The sequence below is a fragment of the Tupaia chinensis genome, unplaced genomic scaffold (assembly GCF_000334495.1).
Source record: "Tupaia chinensis unplaced genomic scaffold, TupChi_1.0 Scaffold000110_1, whole genome shotgun sequence".
NCBI lineage: Eukaryota > Metazoa > Chordata > Mammalia > Scandentia > Tupaiidae > Tupaia > Tupaia belangeri.
In genome coordinates, this window is record NW_006159574.1 from 3,268,995 (window position 1) to 3,281,304 (window position 12,310).

Sequence of the window (12,310 nt, forward strand, 5' to 3'; positions counted from 1 at the left end):
TGAGAGCTGTCCCCCCACTGAGGGCTGTCCCCCCACCTGAGGGCTGTCCCCCCACTGAGGGCTGGCCGCCGCACTAGTTAAACTCCTGACTGTGCGACAGGCCGCCTTCTGCCCTGCCCGAGCTGCCGGGCTGCGGGTCTTGCGGGGACACGGTGTCGTGTGCTCGGCCCTCAGCCGTGTGCTCGCTCTGCCGTCATAGGTGACGTGCTGCTGCTTCAGCCCGTCCAAGGCCTCCTTGCTGTTTGCTGGGACGGCGCACGGCTCGGTGCTCGTGTGGGACCTGAGGGAGGACTCGCGGCTGCACCGCTACGTGGGGCCGAGCGACTGCACCTGCACGTTCCGGACGCCAACGTTCTCTACCGGTCAGTGCGTGGTGCCCCGTCTCCCGGGACAGCCGCGGCGGGCGGGGGAGGCTTTGCGTTTATTCGCTCAACTCTGCCAGAGGCTGGGAGCTGCCTCCCGAGGAGAGGCACTGGCGGCCTAGCGGGAGTAAGCGTGTCCCGGGGCAGCGCCCGCCCAGGCCCGTGCCGCGGCCGTGGCTCTCTGCGGTGAGCCCCCCGAGGCCGTACAGCTGTGTGCACCCCCCGGCGAGGCTGGCACCTGGGCAGACGTGAGGACGTGCAGACAGCGGCTGGCCCCTGGGGCAGCAGCCCTGCCCTCGGCCAAGCCCTCGCAGGCTGTGGGCCCGGGCGTGGGCTTATCCCTTCCCAGACGCCTTGTCTTCCCCAGCTCCCTCGTTTGCTGGTCGGTTTGGGCCTGTTTCAGTTCTGGGTTTCCGAGTCCGCTTTCTGCCGGGCTTTACTCCGACAGCGTTCCCAGGTGCAGCTGAGCGGCGCAGTTTGCTGTGGAATGCCGCGTCTCGTCCACGCTGTACCAGGCTAGGGGAGCAGGGGTCCAGGCTGGGTGCCAGGCCGTCACCTGTCCTGTCCCCCGAAGGGCGCTCCAAGTGCAGCCTGGCTTTTCCTGCTGTTCAGCACCCTGCCCTGGGCCTCTGGGTTGGAGAGCTCTCCTGTCCACCCGTGAAGTGTGTCCCTTGGGGTGGGGCTGCTCCTGGCAGGGCCGGGCTGTGGCCTCACAGGGGCTCACTGTCACCCAGCGGTGCCCATCTCTGAGGTCACCTCCATCTTGGCCCCTCCTCACCCTCCTGCCTTTTGGGCTGTCCTGGGGCTCTCGCCCACGTCCCCGCAACCTTGCCACCCTCTCTCCGTGGCGTCTCGGCCTCTGCCCCGTGCCCTCCATGCCTTGGCTGGTGGCTGCTGAGCAGCGGCCTGAGTGCTGAAAGTGAGGTCTGAGTCGTTTTCCCCGAGGCCCACCCAGGGCTGTGGCCCGTGGGAATGCGTGTACAGACGCACGTGTGTGTAGACGGGCCCCTTCGGTCCACACGCCCCGCCGTGTTTGCGCAGTGCTAGCTACATCTCCGTGCCTCACTGCCCGCGGCACGGGCTCTCCACCCTAGATGGGACCCTGACGTCTGTGAGCCACCGGAGCCGCCTGCAGGCAGTAGAGCCCGTCCCCACGTCTGTCTACAGAAAGCAGAGCTGCGTGCTGTCTCCGTTCTCCACTCAGGAAGGTACCGGGGCCCCTCTTGAGCCCTCACCCACAGCCCTGAAGCGTGGTCTCCTTATTTAAAGCCACTCGTGTTCTCCTTAGAGATGGGCTTGTCGTTTCACATCGCATCCCTGGACGAGAGCGGCGTCCTCAATGTGTGGGTGAGTTGGTGGCCCAGCCCCACACGATGCGGGTGAGGGGAGGGGGTCTGGGGGGAGGACGGGGAGCAGTCGGCTAGCCGAGCAGCCCGGCTCGTCAGGAGCAGGCTAGGCGTCCTCCCGTGAAGAGGGGCCACAGCGCCTGACACGACAGGAGCCTCCACGGGCCTTCGAGGGGGTGGAGTGGGACAGGGGCAACGGGGTGGGCTGGGGAGCGACAGCACAGGCCCCCGGAGGGCGGACAGGGACTGGCACTGGCTGCTCACCAGGGCATGGGCAAAGAGGAAGTGAAAAGAGCAGATGGGGGACCAGCAGGTGGCGTGGTGGTTAAGGGTGCTGGGCTCCCACGTGGCTGACCGTGGTTCAAGTCCCGGACCTCGGGGCTTACTTTCTCACTTTCCCTCTTTCTCTTTCACTCTGTCCTTCCTCTGGTCAAACTAAAACAAATAAGTAAATAAGCAAATAAAGAAAGTTAAATTAAAGTTTAAAAATATTCTTTTTCTAAATTTTATTTTGTTTGACTTTATTTATTATTCGTATTTTAATTTGACCAGAGAGGGACAGAGAGAGAGAAAGAGGGGCCGTGAGAAAGCAAGCCGCCAGGCCCAGGACTCGAATCATGGTCAGCCACATGGGAGTCCAGCACCCTTAACCACCACGCCATCTGTTGGCCTCCCCAAAAAATAGTTCTTTTCTTTTTTTAAATAAAGAGCAAATGGGGGGCCAGCAGATGGCATTATGGTTACATCACTGGACTTCCATGTGGTCGACTGTGGTTCGAGTCCCAGACCCAGTGGCTTGAAACACACCTGGCATGTGTGCATGTGTGCCCAAATCCTGAGGGGAGGACGGAGGAGAAGGGTCTGCCGTGTAACCATCCCCCTGGGGTGATTTCTCGCTTTCTGTCTCTCTGGCAAGCATATGTGCCGTGTAGCAAACAAAACAAAACAAAACACTCTCCAAAAAAGAGCGAATGTTAGGAGTGAGTAGCTTTTAAGACCTTGGTTCCGACGCCGAAGCCAGTCTTCTCTCACGGCCCTCCGTCCCGAGCACCTGCTGCAGGCGCCTGCTTGGAGCCACTCTTTGCCGGCACCGTCCCGTGGCCGAGTGACAGGCAGCTCTTTTCCGTGTGCGTTCCAGGTGGTGGTCGAGCTGCCCAAGGCGGACACCGCGGGCTCAGTAAGCGACTTAGGTAACTACGACGTCCACGTGAGTTTCCCTCAGTGCTCCCCAGGGCGGCTGGGGATCGACGGAGCCGGGAACGCCTCGAGGGCACATGAGCAGCTTCCTGGTCCTGCCCTCTGAGCAGGGCTGTGCCCAGAATCTGGTTTCAACATACATAAATTTCTAGTTCATTGCTTTGCAGCTTTTTTTTTTTTAAGAATTATTTTATTTAACTTTATTTGTTTTAATTTGATCAGAGAGGGACAGAGAGAGTGGGGGGGGAGAGAGGGAAAGTGAGAAAGCAAGCCACCAAGCAGGTCTGGGACGGAAACCATGGTTGGCCGTGTGGAGTCCAGTGGCTTTACCACCACACCACCTCCCAGCCACCAAACTTTGGTTCTTATCCTGAAGCAGTAGACGGAGGAAATGCTGTGTATTGACGATATTTGGGTGTCATTTATAATCAGGTATCTAGGCAGGAAGAATGGCTCCGGCCGCCACAGCCAGGCGCTGGTCCAGGCATGGACACTGAGCAACACTCAGCCGTGGTCTCCTGTCTAGGTCTGCTCCCCGGAGGGAGGATCAAGTTGGTGCACAGCGCTGCGGTCCAGCTGAGCGACAGGTAAGGCGTGCCGCCCTGAGCTTGAGCCCCATTCTGCCAGTCCTAAGTGAGATGCGCCACACCGAGCTAAACGCTTCCTGGTCGCACTAGCTCTCCCCACAGAAGGGAAGTGACATAGAGTAACTGCACACACAGTGAATGTGTGGTCTTTTATTTTTAGGGAGATTTTTGCTATAGGATGTGCATGCTCACCGAAGAGACAGAGAGAGAAACTGAGAAGTCACCCCCAGGGGGATGGCCACACCACAGTTTCTTCTTTACTGTTCTCCTCTTGGGATCTTGGGCATGCACACGCGCCCGGCGTGAGTCTTAAGCTGCCAGGTCTAGGACTCGAACCGGGGTCAACTATGTGGGATCCCAGCGATTACACCATCTGCTGGCCCCTTACCTTTTTTTTTTTTTTTTCTGTTTTTGAGTGCATGGTCATTTTTTGTAATGAAAAAACTCTATTTTATCTCACTGTAATTTTACTATTTAATTATTTTAATTATTTACTATTTTATTATTTTTAATGACTCAGCGTAATGAACACAACTTCCAGGTATAGAGCTAACATTTTTATTTTTATCAAAAATGTTTCCTATTGGGACCAGCAGTTAGCTTAATGGCTATGTTGCTGGACTCCCACATGGTTGACTGCTGTTCGCGTCCCGGACCCGGTGGCTTAAACTCACGCCGGACGCGTGTGCGTGCGTGCCCAGAATCCCGAGAGGAGAATGGAGGAGAAGGGATTGTGGCGTGGCCATCCCCCCTGGGATGTGATTTCTTTCTTTCTGTCGCTCTGTCTCTCTCTCTGTCTGTCTGGCGAGCGCACATGCCCTATAGCAAAAACCTCTCCAAAAAAAAATGTTTCGTATCTTATAAGTCAACACTATTTTTAATGCTGTCCTGAAGTTAAACTTAATGACATTTCAAGACCCAGAAACATTGAACATTTAGAAGTTTATTCTAAATGTTAGATTCTGCTTTTACTCATGTAACTCAATAGAATAAATAAAAATAAGATAAAATTATTTTTTCTGATTTCTTATTACATTTAATCATTGTACATCTTTTTTTTTTTTTTGCCGTAGGGGGCGTGTGCTTGCCAAAGAGAGACAGAGAGAGGGAAAGTGAGAAAGAACCAGCCAGGGGCTGGCCAAGCTGCAGTCCCTTCTCCATTCTCCTCTTGGGATTTTGGGCATGGATGCACGTGCATTTATAGTGATTTTCAGGACACCAGGTCCAGGACTCAAACCACTGTCAGTCATGGGAGAGTCCACGCTGTAACCATCATGCCACCTGCTGACCCCAATAGTTGGACACCATTACAGCACACAGCATGGTTTTTCAAAGCGTGCATGCAGTGCATATCAAGAAAGTCAAATATACTAGTATGTATATCATTTTCAACAGAGGGCCTTACATTTTTGTGTCCTTGAATGCTTTTGTCCTGAGCCCTTCCTTCCCTCCCCTACAGTCTACCCTCTCCTCTCTGGTATCTACGGCTGCCCTCCCCGCTGTTAGATCTTCCAGCCTTCCAACTTCTGCGGTACACTTCAGACAGCTGGCGTGTACTAATCAGGGGTATATTGGGTCATAGAAAAAGTCTCGATGTGTTTTTCTGTGCAAAACCAAATACAATGTTTGTTTCAGTCTGGCTTGCTTCACGTAGCATTCAATCTTCTATATGCATCCACTTGTATCGAATGACAAGTTCTCGTTATTCTTTATGGCTGAGTGGATTCTATAATATACCTGTGCCACATTTTTTCAATCCAGTTCTTGGACACCTAGACTGACTCCATGTCTTAGCGATTGTGAATAATGCTGCGATAAACATGGATGTGCTAGTGTCTTTCTGATGAATATTTCCGTACCCTTTGGGTAAATACGGAGTGGGGTTGCTGGGTCGTGTGGTAACTCTCGCAGTGGGGTTGAGGAACCCCGTGTTCTCCGCGGTGGCTGTGCGAGCATCTCACCAGCAGTGCGGGACAGCCCGTTTCGCCACAGCCCTGCCAGCCCTTGCCGTTGTGTGTATTTGTCCATAGCCGCTCTGACCAGGCTACCGGTATCTCACGGTGGTTTTGATTTGCATTTCTCTTATAATAAGAGACGTTGAGCATTATTTTTTTCCTGTGCTTTTTGGCCATTTGTATGTCTTCATTAGAGAGTCGTCTGTTCAGCCTATTTCCCCATTTTTCTTTTTTTGGAGAGATTTTTGCTATAGGGAGTGTGCGCTTGCCAGAAAGAGAGACAGAGAGACAGAGAGCGAGAAATCACCCCCTGGGGGGGAGGGCCACGCCGCAACCCCTTCTCCATTCACCCCTCGGGATCCTGGGCACGCACGCGCCCGGCATGAGTTTAAGCCACCGGGTCCGGGACTCGAACTGTGGTTGACTACATGGGAGTCCAGCAAGATAGCCATTACGCCAACTGCTGGTCCCTAACTTCCCTGTTTTTAAATTGGGTTATTTGTTTTAGTTGTGGGTGAACTATTTGAATTATCTCTATATTCTGGTTACTAGTCCCTTATTTTTAGCATGTTTACAATTACTTTCTCCCCTTCTGTGGGCTGTCTCTTCATTCTGAGTATTGTTTCCTTTACTGTACAGAAGTTTTTTAACTTGATGTAATCCCATTTGTCTAATTTTGAAATTTTTACCTATGCATTAGGGGGTCTTAGAAATCTTTGCCTACTCCAGCATCTTCAAATGTCCCGTCTGTGTTCTCCACCAGTAGTTTATAGTTCGATGCTTTATGTGTAGATCTTTCACATTTTGAGTTCATTTTTGTTAATGATGACGGGGTCCAGTTTCATTTTTCTACAGATGGATATCCAGTTCTTCCAGCGACGTTTGCTGAAGAGCCTTTCTTTTTCCCACTGAATCGTCTGTGGCCTTTGTGGAAGGCGGCTGGCGTGTATCTGGGGCTTATTTGTAGCTGTCTGTCTGTTGCATCGGTCTGTCTCCTCCATACATGCCAATCCGCTCGTCACAGCTCTGGGATAGACTCCTGCTTTATTCTTCCTGCACGGGATTGCCTTGGCATTGTGCAGCCTTTCATGATCTCAGACGAATGTACGATTCTTTGTTCTGTTTCTCTGATGAATGCCGCTGGTAATTTGATTGGAATTGAATTGAATTTGTGAGTCAATACATTGATTCTTCTAATCCTAGGAGGCAGAACGACTTTCCACTTTTGTGTGTCATGCTCAATATTGGTTTTCCGTTTTCCTCGTAGAGCTCTTGCCTCTTTGGTTGGGTTTATGCCTAGATGTCTTAGTTTCCTGTGGCTATTATAAATGAGATTGTCTCTTCAGTTCTACCTCAGTCTGTTCTCTGTTGGTGCATAAAAATGCTATCGGTTTGAAGACATCATTTTTGTTATTTACTGTGCTCAGGGGCTGTCATATGAATTACCCTGGAAGTTTTTTGATCCTGTTTCTTCATCATTACACAGAACGTATTGGGTTATTGGAAAGGTCATGACAAACTTTTTCTATGCAAAAATGCCTCGTGACTTTTCTGAGAACCCAATATTTGGGAGGTGGACCCATCCATAAGTTCATGAAGGCTTAGAGATTTTTTTTTTAGCTTGTTTGCCATAGGCCACATATGCTTACTGGAGAGAGAAAGAGAGGGAACCGTGAGAAATCTTCCCCAGGAGGGATGACCTCAGCCTTCTGCTCCCTTCTCCTGTCAGATTTTGGGCACACGTGCAGATGCATCCGACATGATGTTTCAAGCCAGGAGGTCTGGGACTCGAACAGCAGTCAAGTTCAGTGCCTTCACCATGCCACCTGCTGGTTCCTGGCTTGCTTGTTCCTATGTGAGAGAGAGAGACAGAGAGACAGAGAGACAGAGTTTGGCAAGCTCAGGGCCTCCCCGCCAGCCAGACACAGGCATGCCATCATGCCTGGCACGTCCAGGTAGGTCTGGGACCTGGACCTTCCATTGGCTCGGCGTCTCATGGCAGCCCCCTCCCCCTGTGTCTCTGTGGCCAGGCCCCCTGCCTGCAGCTCAGACTCCCGCAGTGGGGTCAAAGATGCCTGTGGCGGTGCACCCGTCCTCCCTGGGGCTGGGCTGGCCAGGGTGTGGTGGCCATGTCTGGGGCAGGTGGCACAGACTTGGGGAGAGGAGCCTGGGAAGGGGACTGAGGGGGCAGCCAGGTTCTTCTGCCTGTGCCACACTGTGGAAGGGGCAGCGGTGGCCTTCAGTTAACAGCTGCAAAGCTGCCTAAAGGGAAGACCAGTACAGCTAAGTGTAGTTTTCAAAAGAAGGAAGGTCCAAATGGCGGAAACCGGGAGGGGCTTGCCCTTAGGGAAAGTTCCGAGCTCACACTGCTGCCAGGGCGGGTCTGTCCCAGGCCTCTGTGGCTGTGCAGGTCCCCATGTGCCAGGGCCTCCCTGGGGCAGGGTACCGGGATTGACATGTCCGAGAGGACTTCAGTGAGAGAATTCAGAAGGCCTCGCCCAGCCCAGGGAAGGCAGAGGAGCTCGAGAACCTTCAAGTGGTGGGTTTGAGCCTGGGTGTGGGGACTTGCAGGCTGGGGTGTGAGCATCGGGGCCTTGGTAGGCTCATGGCTGAAGTAGCAGGAGAACTTTGCTTCTCCAAGCTGGGCTCGCAGGAGTGCACCTGGAGCACGGCACCTAAGTCAAACGCTCGTGCGAGAACTGTAGAAACTCCAGGCACGGGAGCCAGTGCGCCATGGGTGGCGGCAGTGCGCTGGGGCTTGAGCCGGTGGCCAGCCCCAGAGGCCTGCTGGAAATGAGTCTGATCTCTGAAGCGAAGACCTTAGTGGTCTTCGGGCAGGCGTAGCTGACGGGAGGTGGAGCCCAGGGTAGGTCTGGAGAAATGGCCCATGTGCAGCAGCAGAGGAGAAAGACAAAAGAAGTGGGAACCGAGAAGTGCTGGCTCTCAGAGGAGCGTCCGTGGCCTGTGGCATGCCCAGTGACACGTGGTGGCACTTGGTGAATGTCTCGTGTCGCCATCGTCCGTGAGGTTCCAAACGGCCCACCTGCTCACCTTGTTTTTGCAGCCTCCCCCATCAAGGCAGTGGACTCTGGGGGACCGTGCAGACACTGAGTGTTAAATTCCTGCCGTCAGATCCCAACCACTTTGTCGTTGGCACGGACATGGTGAGTCATATTCTAAGTTTCCCCGTATGCTCATTCTCTACCTGGGGAGTTCCGAATTTACCACTGGATGCTGTTTGCTCTTCTTATGACGCTGTTCATGTTGTCTCGAGGGTGACGGCTCTGCCTGACCTCATGGCCAGGGTGCTCACCAGTCACCCTGGCCTTCTGCTCGCCAGGGCCTTGTAAGCCACAGCACACGGCAGGAGGTGACGGCATCTCCTCGGTCATTCAAGCCCCTGCAGGGTGGCACGCGGCCAGTCAGAGTCAATGTGATCGACTTCTCGCCATTTGGAGAGCCAATATTCTTGGTAAGAAAGGCTTTCTTGAGCGGCAGTTCCTGTTAGGGGTGATCGGGGCCTATTTAGCCACCATGACTAGATGGCAGGGGTCCACTGGAGAATTTTAAAAGCTGGTAATTAACCAGGCTACAAATCGATCATTTATTCAGCCTCAAAGGTCTGAAAGGAGAAATGTAGTCTGGCCGGCTTCACCTGGCGCCACAGTTCCCAAACCCATTCACTCCGTCAGACGCCAGGTCTCCTTTCTACGGCTGAGCAGTACACCACGGTGTATACGCACCACACTTTTTCAGGAAAAAATAAGTAAACAAAAGAAAAGAAAATGCTTAAAAGCACACTCACAGTAAAAGGAGAAATGCGACACTGACAGTAAAGGGGCGAGCGTGGCCCGCTGGCAGGGCGGCTGGCGTGCTGAGCGTGGGGCTGGCCACACAGCCGACTGCAGCTCGGCCCCGGTCAGCCTGAGAGCTGGGCACATGTACCACAGCCGGAGGGTCGCAGGCCAGGGGGTGCTGCGGCAGGACAAGACCCTGGCGAAGGTCCCCCTCGCTCTGCAGTGGAAGCTCATGCTCTCTCACAAACAATACAAACACGAGAAACTTAGAATACATAACCCGCTGAGAAATTTGTCTCTCTGGCTAGCGCACGCACCCTATAGCAAAAAACTCTCCCCAAAAAAGTCAGATATCTAGACCAGCCAAAATGTCAAGAAATTTGTAGTGTTAGAATTTTTGCCTTCCGTTCATTTGACAAAACGTGTCTGGGTCAGTGTTCAGAGTCTCGACCCGCGGAGACAGTCGGGATGACCGCTGGGAAGGCAGCGGCGCCCGCTTTGCTCAGACGCACCCCAGGGATGCGCTGGCTGCTTGGCATCCCAGTTGTCTTCCTTTAGGCCTGGTGTCAGCCCGCCCACCCGGCCAGCAGGCAGATGTGGATGGGCTGAGCTGAAGAGGGAGGAAGGGCAGGACTGCATCTAACAGCCAGCGGCTCAGTGCCAGCCAGGATACAGGTGTTCCACTACAGCCTGGTAGCCCCTTCCTGAATCTTGCCAGCTTTCCCTGCGCTCCGACTTACCCCTGTGACTGACAGCCTGAACACACACGGTCAAGTACCGTGCCACTGTCGGGGCAGATGGCGCTTCGCCACGATTGCGTCCACATGTGCGAGCCCAGTCCTGAGAGGGACTTCACTCTCTCTCTCTCTCTCTCTCTGACTGTCTCCACTGGGCACATGCACCATGTCAAAAAGCTAACAAAGAAGTCACTTTTTACACCCTTGGAGCTGAGGCCCAGGCTGAGTCGGTGCTGTGAGCTGTGTTGCACGCTGCATCTCCCGGCCTGCTCCCGGCTCCGTTGGCCTGGCCGTGGGGAAGGCCAGGTGCAGAGTGCCCCAGGGAACACCTGCCTCTGAGAGTGGGGGCGGGCTTGATGCCAGAATTTTACATGAGGAGAAAGAAAACAGACAAATGCCTTTTTGCTGTCCTAAGCTTATGCTCTCAGAATTTCTTTGAAACAGAAACTAGAGTAACGCCCCCTCCCCCCACCCCCAGGCTGGCTGCTCGGACGGGAGCATCAGGCTGCACCGGCTCACGGCCGAGCACCCCGTTCTACAGTGGGACAACAGCACCACCGGCCACGCAGTCACCGGCCTGCAATGGTCCCCCACGCGGCCCGCGGTGTTCCTGGTCCAGGACGACTCGGCCAATATCTACGTCTGGGACCTGCTACAGAGCGACCTGGGCCCCGTGGCCAGACAGCCCGTCTCCCCGGATAGGTGAGTGAGGGCTGGGCCGACATGTGGGGCAGGCTGGATGTAACCAACCGCTCTCAGCTTGTGTGCTTCCGGACGTGGCTGTTTTCGCTGATGTCGAGATAATGTATTTGCAGCTGCATATTAGATTTACGTGTTTAGATAATATGATAACACTGAAATTTCTTAGAGCAATTCTTGGTCGCCAACATGGAGCAGGGCCGGGGCGGAGCAGCGCCCCTCTCCTCCTGCCCCACCAGGTGGCACACTCGTTATACCAAGGGTCCTCGGCAGCCACCACTGCCCCAGCGCAGGGCACCGGGTCCTCCCAGAGAGTGGTGCTCGTTAAGTGGTACTCAGGGTCACTTTCTGCTGTCGCTATTCTGCTCAGCCTCAGACACGCTCCCGTCTGTTTATGAAGGGAACCGGAGGGTTGCACTGGTCGGAACCAGGTCAGAGTTCCGTGGGCTCTTGGGGGCACAGGTCACTGCTGAGAAAGTGAGGTGGGCGGCACGGCGCAGGCTGTGGGCACCCTCTGAGGTGCTGAGCCACTGGAGGCCTGTGCTCAAGTCCTGGCCTGACCTGAGAGAGTGGGGCCTGGCCAGCCGGAGGGCTCTGGGGAGCGTGGTGGTGCCCGTTTCCCTCGTGGGTGAAGTAAAAATGCCTTCAGAGCCCCAGCTGGGTATCGAGCACCGACCGTGTGAGCACCCTTGTGCACCCTGGGCAGCTGGGGAATGCTGCTGGCTGGGGTGAGGAGGCATGGGGGGGTGGGCGTGACGTGCTCTCAGCGTCCTAGTGAGTATACACTTGGACGAAGACTTAGCTGGTGGGGACGGGGAACACAGGCTCGGGGGAGCTGACTAGTCCCTGCGGACCAGCCCAAGTACAGCCATGGGGTGGGACGAGGGCCTAGGGTAGCAGGCTCGGACCCTTGGTCATGGCGCGGGCTCGCTGGGGCCCTGGCACCAGGCTCTGAAGAGAATTGCCCGCCTGCCCTGGGCTGCTAGTGGTCTCAGAGCCTCTGAGCAGCCAGAGGAGCAGGGCCTGGCCTCCCTGCCACAGGGAGGACCCGGGAAGAGGGGCACGGCTGCTCCATGTAGCGCCCTCCTCGGGCGCGGGGAGTGGGAAGCAGTGTGGGCGTGAGCTGTGCAGCAAACAGCATGGTCACACGAGGCTGGTGGGAAAGGACCGGTCGGTCCAGCTGAGGCCCAAAGATGCTCACCCTCCTGCCTGGTCCCGAAGGGCCCAGCACCCCACGCTGCGGGGAGGGGCACAGCACAGGCCCCCGAGGGACGGAGCCGACTGAGCATCCCCCCTGCCCGGGGCGGCACGGAGACCCGCCGAGCCCTCAGCCCTCAGCATGCTCCTGTAGGTCCGGTGGACGTGGGAGCCCCGGCCCCGTGTGCTGACCTCCACCCACGCCCCTCTTGCAGGCTGGTGGCCATGACTGTTGTCGGGGAGCCAGAGAAGGCGGCCGGCGGCTTCCTGCTTCCTTGCCCTGGTGCTGGTCAGAGCTTCGGGCGCAGTGGACATCCAGTACCTGAAGAGGCTCTGGGCGGCCCCAGCAGGGGACGAGCACCACCAGCTGCTGCAGCTCCTGCAGGAAGCCTCCCGGCAGGAGGGGGCAACGCAGAGGCAGGGGGAGGCGTGG

The 12,310-nt window shown here is 55.5% G+C and overlaps 1 protein-coding gene across 1 annotated transcript in view; it reads left to right on the forward strand.

The window, feature by feature from the left end:
* DYNC2I1 (dynein 2 intermediate chain 1) overlaps positions 1–12,310 on the forward strand; it is an 88,022-nt gene that overhangs the window by 72,656 nt on the left and 3,056 nt on the right. The window contains 7 exon segments of the mRNA XM_014586034.1: positions 1,457–1,570; positions 1,651–1,709; positions 2,847–2,898; positions 3,432–3,492; positions 8,512–8,611; positions 8,788–8,919; positions 10,460–10,683. Coding sequence (XP_014441520.1) covers positions 1,457–1,570; positions 1,651–1,709; positions 2,847–2,898; positions 3,432–3,492; positions 8,512–8,611; positions 8,788–8,919; positions 10,460–10,683 — 742 coding nt within the window.